The sequence below is a fragment of the Megalobrama amblycephala genome, linkage group LG19, assembly GCF_018812025.1.
Source record: "Megalobrama amblycephala isolate DHTTF-2021 linkage group LG19, ASM1881202v1, whole genome shotgun sequence".
Classification (NCBI taxonomy): Eukaryota; Metazoa; Chordata; class Actinopteri; order Cypriniformes; family Xenocyprididae; genus Megalobrama; species Megalobrama amblycephala.
The window spans coordinates 32,178,055-32,203,781 of record NC_063062.1 but is presented as its reverse complement, the minus strand read 5'-3'; the positions used below and the strand labels follow the sequence as shown (position 1 = coordinate 32,203,781).

The 25,727-nt window shown below is 36.6% G+C and overlaps 2 protein-coding genes across 3 annotated transcripts; one reads left to right on the top strand and one right to left on the bottom strand.

The window, feature by feature from the left end:
* The first annotated feature begins 3,568 nt into the window (after nucleotides 1–3,568).
* On the top strand, nucleotides 3,569–11,240 carry LOC125254042 (myelin-associated glycoprotein-like). 2 transcript variants are annotated; one of them, XM_048168403.1, is made up of 7 exons: nucleotides 3,569–3,916; nucleotides 5,239–5,601; nucleotides 8,655–8,963; nucleotides 9,054–9,311; nucleotides 9,526–9,607; nucleotides 9,703–9,724; nucleotides 10,918–11,078. In XM_048168403.1, exons 1-7 carry the CDS (start codon nucleotides 3,874–3,876, stop codon nucleotides 10,927–10,929), a joined length of 1,089 nt encoding a protein of 362 aa, XP_048024360.1. In that variant the 5' UTR covers nucleotides 3,569–3,873; the 3' UTR covers nucleotides 10,930–11,078. The 2 variants fall into 2 exon arrangements, with proteins under 2 accessions (XP_048024360.1, XP_048024359.1); XM_048168402.1 differs by lacking the exon at nucleotides 9,526–9,607 and having other exon boundaries at nucleotides 3,570–3,916; nucleotides 10,918–11,240.
* A 3,699-nt stretch (nucleotides 11,241–14,939) lies between these two features.
* On the bottom strand, nucleotides 14,940–25,273 carry b3gnt2l (UDP-GlcNAc:betaGal beta-1,3-N-acetylglucosaminyltransferase 2, like). The gene is made up of 2 exons (XM_048168399.1): nucleotides 24,965–25,273; nucleotides 14,940–17,363 (listed from the first exon to the last, which is right to left on the bottom strand). The coding sequence occupies exon 2, from the start codon at nucleotides 17,098–17,100 to the stop codon at nucleotides 15,835–15,837; it is 1,266 nt and encodes a 421-aa protein (XP_048024356.1). The 5' UTR covers nucleotides 17,101–17,363; nucleotides 24,965–25,273; the 3' UTR covers nucleotides 14,940–15,834.
* Between the last annotated feature and the right edge of the window lie 454 nt (nucleotides 25,274–25,727).

Here is a 25,727-nt window from a genome sequence, read left to right as displayed (position 1 = left end):
CACTGAATCTACATTTAACTACCTGTATGTTTTTATTTTTGTGTGATACAGTTCACTTTGCTCAATTAAAAAAGTTAAAGTAATCATGAAATCAAAATTGAATTTTTTTTAAAAAATGGAATATTGCATTGTTTATTAAAAAATGATGTAAGTGTGCATATCATTATTTAAAAAAAAGAAAAGAAAAAAAAGTGGTGTTCCCTCGTAATCTTTAATCAAAATTTCTTCCCCTCCCAGCGACATCTCTTCTGAGTGTTTACTGGCACAAGGGCGGGACAACATGTCACTCTGACAACTGTGTGTCAACCAATAGCAAACCATTACCATCCTACCAATTCCCAATGGACAAAATCAAGTCCCGCCCTACATTTTTTCTTGTCTGAGAAGCCGTTTCACTCAGATATGTCACATTAGGGTAGAAAAACACAACTTCACACAACATGAAACACAACAATTTCATGACAAATGTAATATTATTTATGTTTTTTTTTTTATTCTTTCATACAGTAAGTAGTATGGATCATTTATATATTACGTGATGTACAAGAGCAATGTTCAAATACCTCCAGAACTTCCTGGAATTTAGTAAAAATAGTGGTGAGTATTAGGCCATAAACATATTGTATGCAAAAACCAAATGATTGGCCAATGCATGATAAAGAATAATATAGCTGCAAGCAGCGATGATGGGCCCAAGCCCTGAAGCCACCGCCACCCCAGTAGCTTCAGGGCAACTGTGCATGCCGGGCAATAGGCATTTAAAATGGGAAAACATATGGGAAAGCTCATTTGAATTCACCACATTTACAACAGCAGTTGGTGCTCAAAAGTAAAATGTGTATTTACAACTTACCAGGTAGCCCAATCTCCTCACCGACACTCTTCCAAGCGAGGTCCTTTTTATTCCTGTCTGAAGTATGAACTTCTGTCATAAATCTCTGGGTGACTGCTCACTGATAATATCAGTCATTCCTCCATTTTGAATGAGTGACTCCGGGCGGGCCTGCCGCCACAGCAGCAAGCAGGCTCCTGATTGGTTAACGCGTCGCAAATTTACGCCAAAGTTCAAATTTTTCAACTCGGGCGTCAGACGCGAATTCGCGTCAGACGCTAAATGCACAAAAAGCACCATTCGTGCGTAACGCGCGAAACGCTCCATTCGCGCCACAAGACCTCCAGACGCGCGTAAACGCGTCTTTACATTGACTTAACATTGAAATCATTCGCGCCAGACGCTCTATTCGCGTTTGGTGTGAACACAGCATAAGATGCATGTCTAGATTTTTCTGCTCACTTATGGAAGTTTATTTTAAACAGCCACTTTTATAAAATCATGTGGAATTTACTTTTTTTTTTTTCTAAATTTGAATTATATCACAAACACTCACAAACACAAACACAGCACATGACCTTGTGTAATGCCCATGTTTACAAAAAAAAACAAAAAACACACACACTCCTTCCATAAAAACACAGATGTTAGCCCTGACCTAGTGAGCACATGAAATCATCAAATCAAAAATATTTATAAACATGCTCACAAGGTCCAAACCGAATATATTTCTATAAAACAAACAAGTAAATGCAACATCTTGTACAGGAAATATTCAGTTAGCACTAACCTTTATACTGCACACACAAGGCAATGCTAATTTAAAAAAAAACGGTTAGATACAATTTCGTTGGTATTTATGTTCACAAATAACGTTAATTTACACATAAACATCTAAAACACATTTTACCTTTTTAGAGTTGTCAAAAGTACCGATTTCACTACCTAACGGTACTGAAATTTAAAAAATGTGACGCTTTGAGCGTTGTTGAGCGGATTCGTAAACACATCTGATTGGCCATTGTGTTGACGTACTTTGGCTGAAAGTGAGATTGTTGAGTACTTGTTAATTTCTACATGTTTAAGTTGAAAGAATGTACACTGAGTGGTACTGGCAGTGCGTTCAGGGGAGCAGTGCGTTTGCAGCACTGTAGTGATCGTTCCCTTTCAATATCGGTCTCTCAACGTTGCATCAGATGCTGACGCATTGGGGAAACACCTTTGCATGATTGAATCGCGCTATTGTGTTGCAATAACTAAAGGCGTTCAAGCACCATTATGTTAGAATCTTTCTTCTTCATGCTGCACGTTAGAAGCCTTTTTCGCTGTAGATTCATCGCTGAATAAAACGTTTAAATGTGCGGGGGGGGGGGGGGGTATAATGCTATTTCATGTATTCTGACTTATTTACACTGTTAAAGAGTTGGATTCTCTAGCTAAACATGGCCAAAGTTTCAAAACATGAGTTGGACGTGCCAAAAATACTCTTCCAAATCCTCATAAGCTTTGCGGTCTTTTTTTCGAATATGGGGCTGTGTGACGTCATATAGGTCATAATTCCTTATACGGGCACTTCTCCCGGAAGAGCGTGCACGCACACGTCGACCAGAGCGAGAGCACGCCCATCAACGAGCGTTCGACTTTCGAACGGAAGTCATCGCCAGAGCTGCACAGGTCACAGGACTTCAGGAAATCAACAATGTCACCAAAGAAGTGTGTTTTTGGTTGTGAGGGAAAGATAACCTTGCTTCCCAAAGAACCCAGCATTAAGTGGAGCTGAGAGTTTTGTGCTCACGCATTACATTGATGCGTTCTCGATATTTGCTCGAGCCCTCAGGATCGGCGTTTATGGTTTCATATACAAGGACCAGTTCTATGCTGGATTTACAGATCGTTTGAAACTGAACGATGGAGCAGTCACAGCGGTAATGATCCCGGTCATGAGTCAGAACCGCAGGTGGTGAGTTAAACTGTTTATATACATTTGTTTAGCTGACCATTGATAGCTTGCAGATGAATGCTACACAATCGCTGCGCGTGCTCGTCACTCATTAGCTCTGCTCACACGGCACGCCTCCAGGTGCTCGGCTGTTTTCAGAAAGACTCGGTACAGTGTATGTATCTTTTATAAATATGATAAAACTAAAGACTTTTCGAAAATATGAAGGATACACTACTACTCTATAGGTACTCAAGATTAACATGAGTTTGGCAGAAACTGTGTGATACCCCCCCCACCACCCCTTTAACCTTGATGGAGGATGTGCTCAGTCAGTCAGTCAGTCTCTCTCTCTCTCTCTCTCTCTCTCTCTCTCTCAAGATTAAGGATTCAAATAGCTTTATTGGCATGGTGAAAGAAATCTTAACATTGCCAAAGCATTAATAACTCTTTACAATAAAATAAATAAATAAATAAAATAATGATAATAAAATAATAATAATGACAAAAAAAAATCATGAATAAAATACAATGGAATACAGATTGTTTTAAAAACAACATAAAAAAAAACATAGCAATAAAAATGTTTAATCTTATAATAGAAGTGTCTCTAGGCATATAGTGAGTATGTTGGTAGTTCTGTCCCGCTGGAGGCTCTTTCGCTCTTTTTATTGTGCATATTCCGGGCAGGATGTGCAGTTCTGTTTCCACTTCATTTCCTGTGCAATGGGGACACAGCCGGTCTTCTTTTGGTAGCCAGGTCTGTCTGTGTCGCTATTTAGTGCCGTTGATCATCATCATCCTCATCCTCATCCTCAATAAATAAAGTTCTTAATGTGAGGGTGCTAGCAGTGAGTGCGGTGGAGAGAAATCCCCCACAACTGATTGCAAACTGGCTGGCATTCAGATCTGCCTCCATTTTGTTAGCAACACCCAACTTCCAACAATCCAGTCAATTCCTGAAGGATGAAATCACTCCCACCCCATTTCAGATGCCGTTTCACTCGGATAGACATCACAGTAGAGAAGAAAAGACAGTAGCAACGTTTTATGCCGACTTTAATCTTCATTATTTCTAAATACACCTCAGGTGATTCTCAGAATGCTTGCTGCAGATTTTCTTGTATTCGGCTCCATTCTATCAGGTTTGTCTTTTTATCTCTTTAAATTATGTATATATATATGTGTGTGTGTGTGTGTATATATATATATATATATATATATATATATATATATATATATATATATATATATATATATATATATATATATATATGTATATAAGTGAATTAACAATGACCCCAAAAATATTTGGACATTTTTGGACACTTCATATTTGAAAATGTCTCAAAATCATTGCATTAGATCTTCAAACAAATAAGTGGTGGGGGGTTTACACTATTTTTAAGAGTGTATATGAACATGTCCTATAAAGTGTGATAACCCGAAAAGTTCATTTAGAAAGAGAACAAGCTTCATTGAGTGAAATGATTTGACTGAAAAGAGTGCTTGTGCTATTTTCTTTAATATAAATGTGTATATATAGCCTATAATGCTAAGACATGAAGCCTATAAATTGTTAAAGGGTTAGTTCACCCAAAAAATGTAATATGTCATTTTAAATAATGTCATTAATGACTCACCCTCATGTCGTTCTACACCCGTAAGACCTTCGTTAATCTTCAGAACACAAATTAAGATATTGTTGATGAAATCCGATGGCTCAGTGAGGCCTCTATTGACAGGAATGTTACTGCACCTCTCACAATCCATAAAAGTACTAAAAACATATTTAAAACAGTTCATGTGAGTTCAGTGGTTCTATCTTAATATTATAAAGCGACAAGAATACTTTTTGTGCGCCAAAAAAAAGAAATAACAACTTTTCAACAATATCTAAATGGGCCGATTTCAAAACACTGCTTCATGAAGCTTCTGAGCTTTATGAATCTTTTGTTTCTGATGAGTGATTCGGATCTCCTATCAAACGGCTACACTGCTGAAATCACGTGACTTTTGCGCTCCAATTCACTAATTCGATTTGTAAAGCTCTGAAGCAGTGTTTTGAAATTGGCCCATCACTATATTGTTGAAAAGTCGTTATTTAGTTTTTTGGGGGCACAAAAAGTATTCTTGTTGCTTTATAATATTAGAATACAACCACTGAACACACATGAACTGTTTCAAATATGTTTTTAGTACCTTTATGGATCTTGAGAGGTGCAGTAACATTGCTGGCAATGGAAGCTTCACTGAGCCATCAGATTTCAACAATATCTTAATTTGTGTTCCGAAGATGAACGAAGATCTTATGGGTGTAGAACGACATGAGGGTGAGTTATTAATGACATTATTTTCATTTTTGGGTGAACTAACCCTTTAAATGTGGCTTAATTGTCTAAATATTTTTGAGGCACAGTGTATATAGATATATATTATATTTGATTATAGCACATTTGTATTTCAGCTGCTTGGTGTCAGGCAGGCATGAAAGCATTGTACCCCAAAACCCTAAACGCCACCAGCGGCTCCTGCCTTGTGATTCCCTGCCAATTCAACATTTCAAAGGAGGTTGAAGTATTTCTTGACCGTTCACCAGTAGCAACATGGATACGAGGATCTCTGTGGTCACTCTATGATACAGATAATTTTACCAACGCTCACCATCAGCTGGAACCTCAGATGAAGATGGTGGGGGACCTACGAAAGAAAAACTGCACTTCTGTCATGATGAATCTCACCAGCCCGCATTCAGATCGCTACTACTTCAGGCTTCAATCTGAGGACTTTGATGTGAGGGCATCAATATCTGTGCAGATAAGTGTGTCAGGTAAGAGAGTGCAAATGTTTCAATAATAATTAAAGACACTAACAGCAAGTGTTTTCAGTTTAAGAGGTCCATGGCATCAAATCTTTGAAAAATGTTCCAGGTTTTAATGGGGCACATATTAGTAGCTCAACTAGTTATACAACAATTCAATCAAGTTAATATCGAGTAAATTACAATTTAGGTCACACTTATTTTGTGTATCTTTGCTCCCAAAACACAGTAGTTGTGTTTCATTCCTGAATTATCTGTTGTTCACTCAGTCCCTTGGTCAGATATGGGCATAAATGCATGAAAATGTATTTAAAATATATCTAAAAAATACCTCAGTTGAAATGCATCAACATAAAATAACAAATATTATACTATATGGAAAAAAAAAAAATTTTGTATTTTGAAAATGCATAAAATACATGTGTAATTGGCCATTCAGTGAAGTATGACTATTAGGCTTTAGTATCTCTGGGCCTGTTCTGAATGCAAAGCATAATTTGGTGTGTACAACTTCTTAGAAACTTTTGTTTTTATTTCACTTGCCTCTACCTCCAACTTTTCAAAAAGACCGAGTGTGACGGAGGTGTCGCCTGTGTGCCATTTCTATACTTATTTATTTCTGACCAGGTTACACTGCAGGTTACACTTTCATACTATTATGAAAAATGTTTTTTAACTTTGGAATTTGAAGTATTAGATAGCTTAGATATTTGCACCACTATTTACAATGACACTAATAATTCTTAATTTCTGATAGGAATGCAAAATCAGGTAGTTATTAATAGAATAACGAGACACAAACCTTTACATTCAATCGTGTTTGGTCCCATTTAGTTTTGATCACAGTGCATACACATACAAACTTTTAGTCCCAAAGTGCACACATTTGGAGAAATACATGTTTATCTCATATTTGGCTAGATAGAATAGAAGCCCGGCCGTACGCCTGTTTTCATAATTACCGAGATCACAAAATGTAGTTTGCTAGGGGGGTTCGGGGGCATGCTCCCCTGAGAAAATGTAGATTTCCCTTGTGTACACATGTGCATTTTAAGACGTTTTAAGGCCAAAAAAAATTGGATAACAATAGCTTTAAAACCATGTCAACAAATACATGCATGCACAGTTTTGAGGCAGCTTTAATCGCATGTTTGGTCATTTCATGACTCAACTTACAACAGAACAACGACGGTGCATGCTCGCGTACTTTCTTTTGCGCTTTATTTAAAGGTACAATTTGTAGGACCTGCCACTAGAGGGCGCACTACCAAAACAATAACAATCGCGTGGTTTGACGACGCTAAGAAGGTGCGTGGAATGATAGGATTTGTTGTCTTCTACCCAACCGCTGACGGCCATCAATCAGACGGAAAGATAAATCATGGATTTAACGGATGAGGTAAAGTTTTATAAATGTATAAACTATGGATCAGACGCGTCCTCGCGCGTGTATGCCCCATAATACTAATCGTGTTGATCGTTATAATGGCATACGTTTTCTGTAAAGATACGAATCAAAACAACTCACCTGTCGAGTAAAACACAAGCGAGATCGGCATCTCTTTCTAGGTGAAGTTTGTTGCGAAGCTCTCTCCATCTAGAAAATGCAACACCGATATTGATCCTCGCTCTTTCTCTCCTCTTGTCTCTTGTCGTTTGGTTGGCCCGTACGCTTACGTTTACGGGAGCTGTCCTTGTCGACAGAACCAGCGGCAGATGGTAAACAGTAATTATGTTCCATAAATAAGTAACACAATCCACCATAAAACGTGCAAGAAGTAAATAAGGAACTGCTTGAAGCAAGCTAGTGGTTTGCTGGACGCTAGACACTACTTCCGCATTTGTCCACGACACTGTTGTCATGTGGTTTCTACGTCAGTAAAGGTGGTAACAAAGGGTAACTGACGTCATTGACAGGCGACTGCACTGCCCCGTGTCACTGTTTAGAATGGGAATTTTCTCATGATTTACAAGTAGTTGAAAACATTAGAGATATTGTTAGTAATCAGCTGGACAAAATATATAACACTAGCCTAGTGGTTTTTGGATATTTTTTCTGCGAATATCTTACAAATTGTACCTTTAAGCTATAATAAAGTAAAATGCAGCGCGCACCGCAATTCTTGAGTGTGCGCCGCGAGCACAGTAACGGCTGATTGGACAGTTAATTTTTCTGAGTTTTACCGATTCATAGCCTGTCATAGCCTGACAACATCTCATCTGACCGCAGTTCACTGTTGTTTAACTGAAGCTCCCTCGTAGTCACCTGTAGCCTACCTTTTCCGCGCTCGTTTGACTTGCACCTGGCGCTGAGGTGAAGTTGGAATGTGCGTCTGAAAATTGTCCCGTTTGTTGTGGTCGTAAAGAGACAATTCTATATAAACGCAGCGTTTTACCTGGCAATGTATTTACCAGCCCGCAATAGTATAGACATTTCAAAATAAGAGTCCCTGTGTATTTCAGGCTGGTTTATAATTAAGTCACTTACTAATTATTATTATTTTTTTTTGGCCTTATTGGTATTTTGGTTACACAATAAATTGTATTTCATTTGATTTCAATTGAATTCATAGTAAACTATTGTAGTCTCTCTGGCTGGGATGCTCCCCCTCAGGAAGAAAAGACTAAGAACATTTGACACATATTATTCAATATTTACATTTTACTGTATCAGGAAAATCTGTGTCCCATTCACTGAGAGAGACACTATATGACAAAGCAAGGAGAATATTGTAATTTTGCATAATCTACAGTGCATAATAATGCATAATATTAGTATGTAATTAAATGCAATAGTAGCCAATGTAATTAAAATGAATTTCAATAAATAAAAATATTAAAAATCACATTATTTGTTGTTTGTCACATGTAGTAGACCATTTTTATGACGTGGGTAATTTTTCACCTGGCTACCACTGCAAGTATATTTCAAACCTGTGGGAAGCACTGCTTAGTATTTATTTGTATATTTAGTGCATCTTAAAATAAAGTGTATCCATTATTATTTGAAAATGCTTAGTTTCTATAAATGTAGATTACTCCTTCTCTCCATATCCTGACAGATTCCTTGGCAGAGCCGCGTGTGATTATGCCGGTACTCAGGGAGGGTGAGGTGGGGAATCTGACTTGCACTGTTCCAGCCCCTTGCCCCAGTGCCACTCCAAATGTAACATGGGATCCTGCATTAGGTGGTAACATAACACAATGGACACAGCTGAATGCTGACGGGACACAGAGTGTTCAGAGCATTTTGAACTTCATCCCATCATTCCGTCATCATGACCTGAAAGTGAACTGTGTTTCCACCCATCTGCGAGATAGAGAGGACAAACCCCTGCTGAGCCACAAGACCATCATCCTCAATGTGGAGTGTGAGATTTTAACCCAACACAGTTTGCAGCATTTCTCTTTTTCTGGTCGTTCTGAAAATACACACAGTTTCTTCTCTTTCTGACCCACAGATCCTCCTAAGGATACACAGATCTCTCTTACAGGCTCAGTCTGGCTTGGTAATAATTTAACCCTCACCTGTCAAAGTAATGCCAACCCTCCAGCGGCCCACAGGTGGTTCATGAAGAAGGAAGGTATAGTGGAAGAAGTGGGTTCCTCACGTGTGCTTTCCTTTACTGTGGCTCATGAGAAAAGTGGGGAATACATTTGTGAGGCACAGAACACACATGGTGCAGTGAACTCCACAATCCTACAGATCAATGCCCCAGGTCAGTCTGTGCTTGATTTTACAGGCATGCAGTACACATTATTTACCATAAAACAACTGCACTTACAGTTTAAAGAATGTTAAGACTGTTTCAAAAAATCATCCAAAGCAACTGAGAAATAAAGATATTACATATGTTGAGACATTAAACAGATGAAATGAACAGGCACAAAGGCCATGATTTGCATGTTTGTCTGTTATCTTTGCTTTTGCAGGCATATCATTCACTGCTTTGCTCACAGTTTTGGTACTGTTCTCATTGCTTATATTTGCACTTACTATTCTGTTTTACAGAAGGTAGGATTCTGCTAGATATTTAAGTTATATAAAATATTTTATACATTAATTGAGATAAATGAGAATGTTTTCCTTTTTTTTTTTGGTATATGCAGGTGCAAAAAACCAAACAGAAGTGTAAGTATCTTTTCTGCCATGATATGTTTCTCATGAAGTGAGTTGCATCAACTGTCAGATAGACAGACAGATAGAACTTTAAGGATAGTTCACCCAAAAATTCAAATTATCCCATGATTTACTAACCCTCAAGCCATCAGGTGTATATGACTTTCTTCTTTCAGATGAACACGATATTAAAAATATCCTGACTCTTCCATGCTTTAAAATTGTAGTGAATGGCGCTCATTATTTTGAAGCCCAAAAAAAGTGTCTAAAATGAGAATACAATTTTTTTTAAAAAAATTGTTGGAGGATTTCAAAAAGAGGAGCTTGAGTTTGTTGCCCAGCCCTATCTCTTTGAACAGCGAGAGGCATCTAAGCTCACGATACTCCTACATCCTATGTCGGGTCAGGGGTCACTCTTTCGCCATAGCTGGATGTGTACGGCCATTTGCTGGAAGCTAGTTATTATAGTTTATATATAATTTAAATATGGATATTTTTCTTACAAAAACCCATCGCTTCACTTTAGAAGGCCTTTATTAACCCCCTGGATCTGTATGGATTACATTTATGATGGATGGATGCACTTTTTCCTGGGCTTCAAAATCATGAGCGCCATTCACTGCCATTATAAAGCTTGGAAGAGTCAGAATATTTTTTCAATATAACTCTGTGTTCGTCTGAAACAAGATAGTCATATATACATAGGATGGCTTAAGGGTGAGTAAATCATGGGATAATTTTCATTTTTGGTTGAACTATCCCTTTAAAAGTTAATTTTGTCAGCTTTTAAGTACACTAGCAAAAAACTTCAAAGATAATAGACATTAAATAAAAGCTACTAAACTTTACAAAAACAGTTTTTAAGGGCAAGGCAAACAAAATTTGGTATTAATACTGTATGAGGTTCCATTTGTGCCAAAAAAATATTTACTGTCATCTTTCTCTGTGATCCTTACTGTAGTCTGAGAACATACAGAGAACATATTAATTTATCTGAACAAGTTGACAAAGACAAATGTATAGTACAAAAGCACAAAGCAGTCGACTCAATTTTGGCACAAATGGAACCTCCTAATACTGGGCTAATACTGCACTGTCACTTAAGTGTTACACCATTGTTTTCAGAAAAATGTTCTGTTGTGAGAGAATTATCAGAAAGCTAACAGAGTGTACAAGTTCGCAGCTCATTTATTAATGCATTTCAGGAAACAAAGTAAGATGAGGACGTTTATGCCAATGTGTCTTCAAGTACAGAGAAAAGCCATCAGCTTCAGTCAAAGGCATGTGGAGATAAGGCCATCTACACCATTAACCCTGAACGCACATTCAAAAAGAATCTCTCCAATGAGGACATCTATGCAAACTGTTGAAGTGAGAAGTGGAACATTTTAAACAACCTTTCATGGATCACCACTGAACAATTAGTCTACTTTCTGTATGCCAGTAGTGATCATTTTAATGTAAACTTCACATCTATATATTTGCTACTTCTTTTCTCCTTTTAAATAAAAACTCTCCAAAAATTCAACACTGAATCTTCATTTAACTATATGTATGTTTCTGTTTTTATTTTTGTGTGATAGTTCACTTTGCTCAATTAAAGAAGTTAAAGTAATCATGAAATCAAAATTGACAGGTTTTTTTAAATGTAATATTGCATTATTTATTAAAAATGATTTAAGTGTGCATATTATTTAAAATAAAAAAATAAAATAAAATATTGATGTGCCCTTGTAATCTTTAATCAACATCTCTTCTCTGATGAGGGTTTACTGGCACAAATCAACCAATAGCAAACCACAACCATCCAACCAATTCCCCATGGACAAAATCAAGTCTCAGCCTACATTTTTTTTCTTGTTTGAGAAGTTGTTTCCATTGTGCATGTGTGCTTTTCCACATGTTCCATTTCGGTACAAGTCCCTACTAGTCGTTGTAGATGGAGACAGGATGGGGATTGTCTTTCAAGTAGTCCAATAATGAGTCTTATGGGGATTACAGGATCATACCTGCGTCCCCTGGGGCAGAAATCCTCACTGGATAAGACGGCGGGGAGGGCTGAGGCAGGTATAGAACAGTATGGAAGGGTAATGTAAACATCAATGTTGCATCACAAGAACCTCAAACAGTGTTACAAGAATTGCCTGTTTTATACGCGCTCTATGTTTTGAAGCATGGAATCTGGTTTAAGCTTGTCAAGTGCTGGTCCTAAGCAACTCGCTCCAGCTTTAGGACCAACACTTGACCAGCTTGAACCAGCTCATGACCAGCATAAACCAGCTTCCATGCTTCAAAACATACCTAACCAGCATATGCTGGTTTTTTCGACAGGGAATCACACCATTAAACACAAACAACACTTAAGTCATGCATATATTGGAGGAGAAGACATATTATATGTCTGTAAATAAAAATAAATAAGTTTTTTTTTGTACAATACATTTGTATTTAATACAATATTCATTTATTATTCATTTAATGGTCACTGCACTGGACGCTTGTGGTCGGGAACGCTCATGCAGTCTAGACATGAACTTTCTGAGTAAGGACAGTGAATATTGTAGTTCAGCAGCAGGAGGCACTGTAACTAAAAGAATAATCTCTCTCTCTCAACTCCACAACCAGTTAAAAAAAAAAAAAAGGTTTCAGTTTTGCATGACTAATATTGACAGACTAAATGGGATCAGTAAAATATCAGACAAATCAAACAAACTTTGATGACAGTCAGACAAAACGATGTCAACAACCAATGGAATTTCATAAGCCAGTAATTGTATGAAATTACAGTGATTTTTCTCAAAGCAGTATTTTGCACTTTTACAGTGAAACTCACCAATATAATTATGTAATTAGAATAAGGACAGTACGTACAATTACTGAATAATTATTGAAAATACAGTAAGCACTCAAATAATAAGCTCAAGAAAACAAGGTAATTATTGTGTGTTCTGGAATCAACAAAGTTTTCATGTTACCTTTCCCCTGTAAGTTAATCGACGTAAACTGACGATATGAATTCTAAATATATCTCTGAGACTTCGTCACATTTTCACACATTAGTTTCCACCAGCTTTCTCATACACACAGATGCACTCGAACAACCTTACAAATGTTCTGCATGAAGATAAAGACATCAGTGGTATGTGTGTGGAAAGTGCTAAAAACCCGTAACAAAATAAAACCTAGCCACTGGGAAAATTAATGAGAAAATGTTTAAAAACAGCATGTCTCCAGTTATTAGTGCCTTAGTCAATGAGAAACAATCAAGCTGGCAAAATGTACAGTACCGTTTGCCCTCATAAAACCTTGTGAATGAATCATTAGCCTAATCCAAATACCTCAAAAATGAAAGTACTGAAATCATTACCTCAAGACTACGAATAAAGTCGAGAAAAGAGCAATAAACCGATAACTTTACCTAAACGTCCTTTGTATGCCAACAAAACAATGTTATCAGTGAAAAGGCACTGATTAACGTTAGAAAAATGTAAAATAATTTACTTATATGAAAATTTTCATCTGAATTGGCCATCACAGTGAGTAGGGGTTGGTAACAATTAGTTTTAATGGTCTCCAAATTAACTTTGTACATTTTTTTGCAACAGTTTTTATACATTTGAGTCCTGATTGTTACATTAGAGCCAGCATTTTACTATGTTTGTGTTTAAAGTTTCTAATTTCACCGATAGTAATAGTTTGACTATGTAGTGTTACAACTAGAATTTGCTTGCATAAGGGTTAAAATATAGTTTGAGTCAATGCAAAGTTTCTCTGGGGAATGCAAATGTTCTGTTAGCAAACACAAAAGCATTAAAATATAATTTCTTGAATTTTCCCATCATCATGTCCTTGTAGTGACCCTGAAGGGAAAAAAAGGAAAAAAGGAAAGCTTTATGCAGTTTGGCTGTCCATTTACAATACAACAGCGTTTTGGGGGCCTGAAAATGCAAACTTTTGAAAACATTTAGCATTATCGTCTCCATGTAAACTACAAAAACGTGAATTTGTGAAAACAATGACGTCATGCGCATGCGTATTGTGCGTTCAGTCTAGGCGTGTAGTTCTTTACAAGTTACATCGCCAACAACTGGCCTGGCATGCATAATACAGCATTTTTAATCGTTTTCGTGGATCCGTGTGAACGTGGATCATTTTAACGACATTGTCGTCTGTATACGCGAAAAACGCAAAAGGAAAAACTGTTCCATTTTTAGTACATTGTCGTCTTGTAAACATTCCCAAAGAACAACTTGTTTCGGTTTTGATGCAGTCATCTGAGTGAGTCTGATTCCAAATTCCAATCTATTCTAATAAGCAAGAGATGAAGCATGTAGACTAACATAGCATGTACTTGTCCATTCATTTTACAGTAATAAACAGTTTACCAACCACAGCTTCCTCATTTGAGTGTCAATGCATGCTTCCTCCATATTCAAAATGAAATTAAAACTGCCCATCCTCCAAAATCCTCGTTCCACAAAATCAGCCAGAGTTGCGTTAGGTTCTTATTCTAGATATAACACTAACAAAATAGCTTTAATGTGAACTTTACATTGTGTTTTTTTCCATGCAATTCATCATAATTCACACAAACACACATAGATACTGCAGCCTAGCCCTAGACATTTAAATACCATTCAAGCACATACTATAATTTGAACTTCAAAAATAAAACATCTCATACTTGGTTGCATTTTCACATAAATCACTATAGCGTCACAACACAAGGCACTGACACATAAGATGACTGACAGATAACGATACCAATTGCAAAACTTTTCACAGCTCATCAATCTGGGCTGCGTTTATCAGATGCATAGTGAGTTAAGTTCATTGTAGAGACCATTGGTGCTAATAGTTCTATAATCTACTTAGGCTTTTGAGAAACGCATCCCTGATAAATAATGCCTGATAAGACGTTCATCTCCCACAAGGCCTATCTTCCAGGAACATGTGCTTTCCAAGAACAGCGATTTCCAAAGAATTACGCACACGCCAATTTGATGTCTCACATGCAAACTTGAAAAATAACAGATTTCTTTCTCTTGTTAAACACAGAAGAATATACAGTATATTGTGAAGAATGGACAACTGCTGAAGTCAACAAGGTCCAAAACTTTCAAATTTCAAAATGGGACATAAAGCTAGTGTGAATTAATCCATCAGAAACTCTAATACTGTATATTCTAAAGGTGTGGTCACATTAGTGAAATTTTTCAGGGAAAAATAAGGTTCATAGTTTATTTTTAATAGTGCAGGAAATTATGAAGCACAGATCACACAGAAGTCACTTTTTAAAACCAAGCAATTTTCGGTTGATGAATTCACGTGAGCAGCTTGAAACAGTTGCAACATCGACAAAGGGGAATCATGTGAATCAAAATGTGACCAAATGTTAAGAAATGTGAAAACCAGAGGTTTGACATTCGATAAAGGAAGTTCACCAGATACTTTCTTCCGTGAAACACAAAAGAGGATAGACGTCTATTTTGATCCATTCTTTATATAGCGTGATTATGTCGCTTCAGAAAACATGATATTCCAGTGGAGTCAGATGGATTAATTTTACACAATCCTTTTTGGAGTTTGAAAGATTAGACCAAATTTCTGATTCAGCTGAAACAATCTATAAAATATCAGTGTTCTGCAGGACAAAATGAGTAATTATGGGCGATCTATCCCTTAAAGCAGTGTTTTCCGACCAGGAGGCACACCAACAGTGCACATTTTCAATGTCTTCCTTATCTGACCCATCTATTTCTGGTCTTGAAGGAGCAGATGAGTTGAATCAGATTCAAAAATGCATAGTGTTGGTGGGAAGGGTTGGGAAACATTGCCTTAAAAGTTAACCTATAAAGAGCTCAGTGTCAATTGCACAGAAACATAAATGGTGTTCATCACCATCATAAGTTTTCTTTCAAGTAATGAAACAAACCAAAGTCATTTCAACTCAAGTAAAAACTAACCAAAAATAGTCTTCATCCAGAGTCTCAAATGTCTTGAAAAGGTACTTTAATGCACAGTATTTTTTTTACCAGCTTATTCTTATTCAACATGGGCCTTTATCAAGCAGAACAGCTAAATGGTCTAATAATGGTCCGTTTACCAGTTTACCAAACATATCAGCAGGTCAACATGGAGCTGTGCATATTTCTCCACAGTCTCATGGTCTGCTGAGGGTTGCGTTGGTGCACCAGGAGCAAGTCTTTGTGCACACAGGGGTTCTCTCGATCTTGTTCCCGAATGTCAAATGTCTTGAAACCATCGTGTTTGGTCGGAGTGATTCCGATTGCTTTAAAGCACATCCCGGTGTAGACATCATCAATAGGGTAGAAGGGTATGTAAAAGGAAACATGGTGAAGAGATGGGAGAAGGTTTCCAGAAAAGAGGAATCCACCGCCGCCAGCATAAGGAGGGTAAGGACCTTCATAGAAAGACTGAGGAACATAATATTTGATCTTAGGGTCCCGTAACGGCGTGGCCTCAGAAATGACCTGCCCAGTGTACAACGACAAGGCCTGTTCGGGCTCCAGAGACTTCAGATGATTCAGTATCGCTTGAGTGTTGGCAAAAACATCATCGTCGCCCTTAAAAACGAAAGACACCTGAGGACAGTGATCCATCATCCACTTGAAGAACACATGCTCCTTGAGAGTCAGGTTGTAAAAGGTGTCGTGAAAATCCCAAACGAGCAGGTCTTGAAACTGCTGAGCTTCAAACGAAACCATTTTGTCGAGAGTGGGATCATCCGCAGATGATCGACCCAGCAGAAAGACCGTTCGTACCTGAAGTCCGTTTTCATACGACCCTTCCCTTCCCCAAGTCTCTCGGACTGCTTGGCGCCTCTCGAAGTGCTTTGGGATGGATTTGATTGCAAAGAGAAGGAAAATTTGATCCGACGCACACTTGCCAGGCTGATCATGAAGAAGTGGTGGGTTTCGACACTCCATGCCTCTAAGGAAGTCTCCGTAAAGAGGAGGATACGACTGAATATCCTGAATGTTGGTTTGTAGCAACTCAAAACTCTCAGATTGACAGTGAAACTTGACATGTGGGTCCTTGCGCGTTTTGTTCATTGTCGAGTCAAACTGCCTGAGGAGAGAATGAAGTTTCCGGTTCCAGAAGGCACCATTTTTGGGAATGTCTTTTCTGAAATCCTCAGAAATAGTAAGGGGTGGAAGTTCAACTTGCATAACACTTTTGGCTTTCTTTTTTATGGTGCTTATGACTAGAGTTGTGGGTTTTCTAGGAGTGGCAGTTGTAACCGAAGGGTTTCTGGCCAAATCTCTTTGTGTGAGTTCCACATCCCTTAGTTGGGAATAGAATATGACTAAGCAAAGGCTGCTAGCTACTGCTAAGATGAGGAATTTAGTATACGTCTTTCTCATTTTAGAACAGCTCGGTTAAATGAAGGCAACAGTTGAGAAGCAAGAAAGGATGTTGGTCTCTACAGGAAATGGTGGGCAGTCACCCAACACAGAATGTGCTTTCGTTGAAGCACCACTCTGTTTCTTTGTTCTTCCTTGGATCAAATGTTAGTTGATCCTACACCTTGCTTTTTGGGAGCATGACAAACATCCGTTACATGAATCTTCCTCCGAATTCAGTTTCTTCGATTATATTCCCATTGATGTCAAGTTCAGCAGTGAGCCTATCAGACACAAGGAAACCATAACGCTAGTGAGTTCAAAGAAACATGACATTCAAAAAGCAGAAGGGTTTCGTTTAACTTAAAGTCTGAAGCCTCATGTGACAGCATTTTTTTTTTTAAATATATGAACAGCACTTAAAAATAAGACCAAACTGTCATGTCTCTGAAGTGTCTGTGGTTTGTGTGGGGAGAAATATCATTGGCTCTATAAACTTTTCTTAAAGGGTTAGTTCACCCAAAAATGAAAATTCTGTCATTACTTACTCACCCTCATGTCGTTCCACACCCGTAAGAGCCTTTGTTTATCTTTGCAACACAAATTAAGATATTTTTGATTAAATCTGAGAGGTATGTGACTCATCCATAGACAGCAATATAATCAACACTTTCAACGTCCAGAAAGGTACTAAAGACATTTTTAAAACGGTCGACGTGACTGCAGTGGTTCAACCTTAATTTTATGAAGTGACAAGAATACTTTTTGTGCACAAAAACTACACAAAAATAACGACTTTATTCAACAATATCTTCTCTTCTGCGTCATTCTCATATGTTGTTTATGTCCAGCGCTTCCAGGTTCTACATTAGAATGCCGACTCGTTATTGTCATTTTAATCTGTGTTCCGAAGATGAACGAAGGACTTGAGGGTGAGTAATTAATGACAGAACTTTCATTTTTGGGTGAACTAACCCAGACAGCAACATACTGTGGCCCAGATCTGGCCCACATCTGGTATATGTGGATTACACACGGATCAGATGTGGGCTGGATCTGGGCCAACACTATGTTGCCGTCAGGGAACCCTTTAAATACTAACTTACTGAAAGTTAAAGCAACAGTTTACTCAAAAATGAAAATTTCTGTCATCATTTACTCACCCTCATGTTGTTCCAAACCTGTATTTCTTTCTTCTGCAGAAACACAAGATACTTTGAATGTGACTTTCATTGTATGGACAAAAGAAACCACAAATGTGTTCAAAATATTTTCTTTTGTGTTTCAGAGAAAAAAATAAATAAAAAAAAAGTGAGTCATATGGGTTTGGAAAGAGTAAATGATGACAGAATCTTTGTTTTGGGTAAACAATCCCACTTAAAACTTTCATTATTCCAGAAAGCAAGATTAAATTACCGTCACATATACCCTGAACTCTCAGTTGATTAACCCAAACCTTACTTACTCGAGGTATGCTCGTTCCAAAAACACATCTGGGAGTAACTTCAGCCAACCCAGAGTATGTTCCCGGTTAACACACAAGACATTCTCAACCGAGCGACGAATCGATGATTCACCATGGAAACCGATGCTAAGAAAAAGCGTGTCATTCTACTGTTGTCTTCTTTTGTTTAATGGCGATTTACATAACCTACTTAGTGCATATCGCCACCTATTTGGTGGTTGTGCAATCATTTTTTCAATCTTTTCATTTAACCCTCTACAGCACAGCATTGTCTTCAGGCAATGGAAAGTTTAGTACATGTCTCTTAAAATGATTGTAACCAATGGTCAAAAATGTATCAAAGAACATTCCAGTAAGGTGTGGGAGTCACTATCAAGCACCATTTAAAGGTGGGACTTGCTTTTATGACACAGTTACAGGAGCACATGGTGTGAGGAGGCGGCAAGATTATTATATGATATGAACTGTACATTAAAAAAAAAAAATGTGCGTGTATGAAGGTGTAGAGAAGTCTTTTGCCAGATTTTATGATTTTTTTTTGTTTTGCATGTTCAGAAATTCAGTTTTTTTCTTTTTGTTGTCTCGTGTGATAAGAGGTACTTTTCAAGGATGTCTTGAACAATACCTCACACTGACAAATAATGTGTGAGATAAGAAGGGAAGATGTGCACAGGAACACCCAAAGTGATGTGCAAAAAGTGTAACGCACACCTCCGTTTCACAGCAGAGGAGAACTGCTTTTTGAAGTTTTTCTTGGAGTGAAATCTCATTACATGAAGTACATGATGACACGAACACTACATTGATACAAACCTATGCCTGTATCAAATCCAGTATATCAGTGTGTTTCAAGCGTTTTTCCCTTTTTACGTAATGATTTCTTGACATTTTTGAAGAAGATTTGTGATTTTGTATTGCTCTCTGAGCATCGTCTTATGATAAATGATGATTCTGTACCATTGTTGGGCGACGAAAAAATATTTTGGGGCAGGGGGTCAAAAAAAAGTTTTATAAATAAATAAAATGTTCCCAAATGAACCAAGAAATGATGTGGAATAATTATCATGTGACATCAAAAGTAGTGTGCAGTAGAGGGTTAATAAGTAATCTTTATAACTAATTATTTAATAAGATCACAAATGTATTTTATTATAGAAATTCTAGCATAGAAAACATCCTGTTATAAAAAGGAGTAAAAAGCAGATCCATGTGTGAAATGACAATAAAATAGGCCTTTATATTATATTATATTATATATATACACACACACACACACACACACACACACTAATATAGGCCTTTTAATAAAATGTGCTTTTAATATACTATCTCTGTATTTAAAAAATATATTTAGTTACCACTTGTAATACACTATGGGTTAAAGTGTATAAAGTCTTATAAAGTCTTAAAAGGTTAAAGTCTTCACCGATTTAGCATTTCTAAGCGATCGCTTCTGCTATTGCGCCGACATGACAGAACGCTGATCCCGATTGGTCCTCGTGTGTGCATTCAAAGTGCTGATTGGCTCACGCAGATAGAACCTTATAGAGCCAAATTAGAGTGCGACTTTGTAGATAGAACCTTTTTTTTTTTTTTTTTTTTTTTTAGAAAACAAAGTACCAAAATGTGTGCACAACTTGAAAAAAGAAACATCACATAATGTAAATAAGTTGTCACAGAATAACTCAATTTTGACAAAAATGTCAGATAGAACCTTATAATTCCAAGGGGACGATATATATTATATATCACACACAGTGCACAGCATAATTGAGTACACCACCTCTGAAACACCCCCTCTGCTTAATAAATTACCAAAGAAGCATGTCAAAATTATTCAGGAAAATAAGATATTCTTGTCAAGGTGATAAAATGTTGTGTAGCAAAAATGAGTACAAAAATTTTCTGGTGTAAGTTTAAGGCAATGTTTGATCAACAGGCAAGTATGTTGAACCAAAACATTTAAAGAGAAGTCATTTCTTGATGATTAAATGTGTTATATAGTCCACTGAATCATTCTCAGACTTAATGCTGACAACAATGGAACCACTTGGGAGAGAACTGTCAGGAGACTCGTTTCTTAGCACAAAAGAGGACAGTGGTACATGACGATTACCAAATCATTGTATTAAGTGTGAAAATATAGCAAAAGTAACACACAAATTCAAAAACAATGGACTTGTGACAAGGCCCCTGAAATAATCAGGCCTTCATTTTAAGCTTTCATTTAGTGATGAGGGATTTTTTTGCTAGACAAAGAGCAGGAGAAATACCAAGCCAGTGTCTCAGAGCCAGCAAAAGCTATGAAAAGAGTGACTGTTTATCTCACAGAGTAAGATGCAGCCTGCAGAAATGACATGCATGGTTGTTGTTGTCACTGGAACTACCTACTGTCGCCAAAGCACAATAAAGTCAGTTAGCCATTTCCAAACCCATATTTACAAAATATAGATTCTGGGAATCAATACTCAGTGGCCTGTTGCATATAGCCGGTTTCAGTTGCTACCCAGGTAAATTCAAGATTAGTTTGAGTAAACTCTGGTTTATGAAGGTGGATTGGTTTTTAGCGGGGTTCATTGCTATGGTAACTTACGCTACACGGCTAACCTGCTCTGGAGCAGGTTTTATTCTGAGTTAGAGATCGCAAACCCAAACTCGACCAATCAGCTGTGAGTAAAGTGACATGTATCTGATGGAATAAAGCCACTCCCCCTGTATCTCTCGCTCCAAATTAAATCCGTTTATAGTGAAAACATTTTAGAGACAAAACTGGTCAACAATTGCTGTTAATTATTCATTATATTTATATTAAATAAATTCAAATTATGAATTATTCATGACATTCATATAATTAGGCACATTATATTAATTGACAACATTAAACTTTGCTTTTAAATTAAAATAAATATAATACATGCATAATATATAAAGCATTTAAACAGATTAAGCTTACATGTATTCATTTGAGCTCTTTGTGAAACTGTTTGATTCACATGCATTGATCTTCTCAAACTTTCACTGCATCAGTGTTTATTCCTGCTTTGTAAATGCGTTATTTTTTATTTTTTTTACATTTTTCACATTTTAACGATCTCTTAATCTTCAGAAGAGACATGAACTCGCGAGAAATGAATCAAACTGACGTTCTCCTTGTTCCATGTAATTGGCTGTTTGCCGCATGCGTCACACAGACAGAGAAAGTTTATACCGAGCGTTGTGCAACAGTAGATACTGATCTAAACCAGGTTGGATTTATCTGGATTTGTCAACTCCAAACCTACTCTGAAACTCAAGAGTTTGTTCAACTAGCTTCATGCAACAGGCCACTGGTCTCATGAGACCAAATCAATCATTTTGGACCTAACAGAATGTCCAAAATGTTATGGTGTTGCTAGAGGAGGAGTACAGTGAGAAGTGCCTGGTTCCCACAGTAAAGTTCAGCGGTAGTAAAGCTCTTATATAGGGATGTATGAGTGCTGAAGGTATGAGGGAGTTGTGCTTTATCAATGCTGTCATGAATTCCCACACCACTGTGTAATTTAATACACAAACTTGAAAGAGATGATGTTACTCTTTCCTCATTGCCTGCATTCGAGCGCCTGCCTTGTGGGGGTTTCTGTAGAGACAAGTTGAGCAACATTCCCTATTAAAGATCAGGGGCCGCATTCACAAAACATCTCAAGGCTAAAGTAGCTCCTAACTTGCCGATTTAGGAGAAACTCTTAAATAATGGGCGTGTCAGTCCTAGTTTTAGGAGTCCTAAATTTTTGCTCTATGAGTATTTCACAAAGCATTTTAGTGTTTAAAACAAGCTCCTAAATCTGTGAAACGTTAGGAGTAGTCAAGAGGACTCCTGAGTCACTAAGACCAAATCACAAACAATCCTAATCCACCCAAAGACACTGTACACCATTGAGCATAGCGATAGAGCCTTAGGTGCTCAACTTTTTCTTCATAAATGCAATACATTTTGATTTATAGATTTGAATCTACGATGAGACGCCAAAAATAAATCTTTAACAAATAAATGTCTGATTACCTGTGGCAATGGTTTTCATGAGTTCACACTTACAAATGATTGAATAGAGTAAAATATATATATTATATATTTGTTGAATTAAATCTAGGGTGTACTCATTTCTGCAATCCTTAATTTAAACAAAATTGGCTAATTTACTTATTTAATGGCTATTAATGACATATTTCTCAGTTTTTATTATATGTTTAATACATATTAGTTTTGTATTTGTTCAGAGGCGGTGTACTCATTTATGCTATGCACTTTGTATATATATATATATATATATATATATATATATATATATATATATATATATATATATATATATATATATATATATATATATATATATATATATATATATATATATATATATATATATATATATATATATATATATATATATATATATATATATATATATATATACACACACACACGTCTGTGAAGTTTCAGCTCAAAATACCCCATGAAAATAACGACATCTCTTGTCTCCATGAATACAGTAAGAAACGATGGTAACTTTAACCACATTTAATAGTACATTAGCAACATGCTAACGAAACATTTAGAAAGACAATTTACAAATATCACTAAAAATATCATAATATCATGGATCATGTCAGTTATTATTGCTCCATCTGCCATTTTTCACTATTGTCCTTGTTTGCTTACCTAGTCTGATGATTCAGCTGTGCACAGATCCAGACGTTAATACTGGCTTGTCTAATGCCTTGAACATGAGCTCGTATATGCAAAAGTTGGGGGCGTACAACAGTCGGTGTTATGTTGAGATTCGCCTGTTCTTCAGAGGTCTTTTAAACAAATCAAATTTACATAAGAAGGAGGAAACAATGGTGTTTGAAACTCACTGCATGTCATTTCCATGTACTGAACTCTTGTTATTCAACTATGCCAAGGTAAATTCAATTTTCAATTCTATGGCACCTTTAATATAGCTTCAATAATTATATAACACACATCTGAATACCTCTTAAGCAAACTAATCCTGGAACATGAGCTGCTCTGGAGCAGGTTATGTTTAGAGAGTAAGTTGCTATTGCTACTTGCATACCCTGAAAGTTTGTACGTTTTTTGAACCAAAAATCTGCTGAAACCCAGGTATGTCACATAAACTGCTTTCTGGTTATGGTATATTTCCCGGTGCTAGAGCTTTGTTGACCCCAACATTACAGCTAATTTATTACTTATTGTTTGCATACATTAGCAGACTTAAGTTTTTATATGGATCTAAAAATAAATACTTTTTTAAATTTATTGGAAATCTGGTCTCAGGTGACCAATTAAACAGCACAGGCTCTAATATAAAGTACATTTCACTCCCGTAAGGACACCGTATTGAGCTCAGGGACAGAGAGCACCTGTGAGAAAGCGTGCACCTTAAGCAAATTTATATATATTTTTTTCCAGGTCTAGATGGATTATAATCCTTCAGGATTCTGTTTGATCTAACATGTGATGTATGTTCCAGCCTTGCACCCTGATCCATTTCTACAGTATTTGTAGTATACAGCAAACCTTGCCCTGAATTTTTAATTGATAAAGCAGATAAAATTAGACTGACTGCGGCTGTATCTCAAAACCTTGGCTATATTCAGGAATGCGCTTGACTTGGCTACAGATAAACCACATGCAATCAACTATGATTTTCACCAAATCTGTAATTGAAACATTAAGCATGTTTACAAAAATGACATGAACTAGATTAGCAAAATAAAGCTTTTATTTTCAAGATTATAATTTAACATGTATTTGTACTGTTTTAAACATTTATGGAGGGATATTGCTTAATGCTTCACTTAATGTTTTTATTAAACAGTATAGGCCTACATATATACACACACACACACATATACATACATATATACATACATATATATATATATATATATATATATATATAGTCTGAACACAGCCCTTGCCTTCTACTAGATTACATTTTTCACGTGGTTGAGAAACACCAAGTTTCTTTCAGTTCTATACAAGTTGTTTAGAAACTGAACTGACTTTGTATTTTGAAGGAAAACTCACACATTAGCTATACAATGTGTTAAGCATAGTTTCAAGGAAAATACAAGTTATCTAAATGTGTAAAAAAAAAAAAAAAAAAAAGATAAGAAGAAGAAATGATCGATTTAAGTAAATAAAAAGCTGTTTATGCTGTGGAGATCCTATATTCGTTGTGTTGTTACTGATGTAAACATTTAAATAAGATTTGAGCAGATGAACGTATAGGCTATGTTAGTAACAGTAACAGGAGGTATAAACTCACTATGGTGGATATTAAACCGACTGGTAGTTCGATTTAAATTGAAACTAACGTTAAACGTTTTAAAAGATTTTAAACAAAACAGCGAGAAAAACATAACAGGACGTACCGTGTCAGCGTCTTTCAACATTCTTAGTCCAAACTGCTCGCTTCCACACAGGAAACCACGTTGTTGCCCGCGATGACAGTGTGCTCGAGCGCTGCTCCTCTGCGTGAAACGCTACGTCTGCCTCACCCTTTTCTCCCCCCATCAGTACCTGTCTATGATTGGTGATCATCAACCAACACACCTGGGCACCGATCCAAGGTAATGAAACATTGTGTCCGACTCCCCAGCTAAGCAATTTAGACAGAAGCGATTTTCCAACACTTGACTGTTAAACACCTTTTCTTGGGAGTTTAATGCGCTCTGATATAAAACAGAGAGATGTTTTATAGAAACAAATCACTGAGTTGCTGCTGAAATTAGCGAGGTCTTTCTAGTAAAGTACAGATGTAATGTGTAAGCAACGGCTCATAAGCCCCATCATAACAAGAATAGCAATGCATAATGAGAGAATATTGCACTATTTACAAGTCATTATTATTATTAATTGCAACAGCATTTCGAAGTTATTTTGAACGTGTTGCTGACTTATAACAAACAGTTCACCGATTCTTGAGATAAGAGACCAAACATGTCCTAAACACAAAAGCCCTATTTATGTTTTAAAAAAGAAAGAATACAAACAAAATAAACTTAAAAACATTAATTGCTTATACTTTTAAATAATTTCTTCAGTATTATTTTAAAAGCACACTCTATACTTGGAAACACATGTAATTTAACCTGTCCTATATATATATATATATATATATATATATATATATAT

What these genes read in the sequence shown, in the direction of transcription:
- LOC125254042 (XM_048168402.1), top strand. Translation starts at nt 3,874, where the DNA reads ATGCTTGCTGCAGATTTTCTTGTATTCGGCTCCATTCTATCAG. An exon ending in ATTCGGCTCCATTCTATCAG is followed by an intron (nt 3,917 to 5,238) that starts GTTTGTCTTTTT and finishes TTTGTATTTCAG; the next exon opens with CTGCTTGGTGTCAGGCAGGC. An exon ending in CCTACAGATCAATGCCCCAG is followed by an intron (nt 9,312 to 9,702) that starts GTCAGTCTGTGC and finishes TGGTATATGCAG; the next exon opens with GTGCAAAAAACCAAACAGAA.
- b3gnt2l (XM_048168399.1), bottom strand. Translation starts at nt 17,100, where the DNA reads ATGAGAAAGACGTATACTAAATTCCTCATCTTAGCAGTAGCTAGCAGC.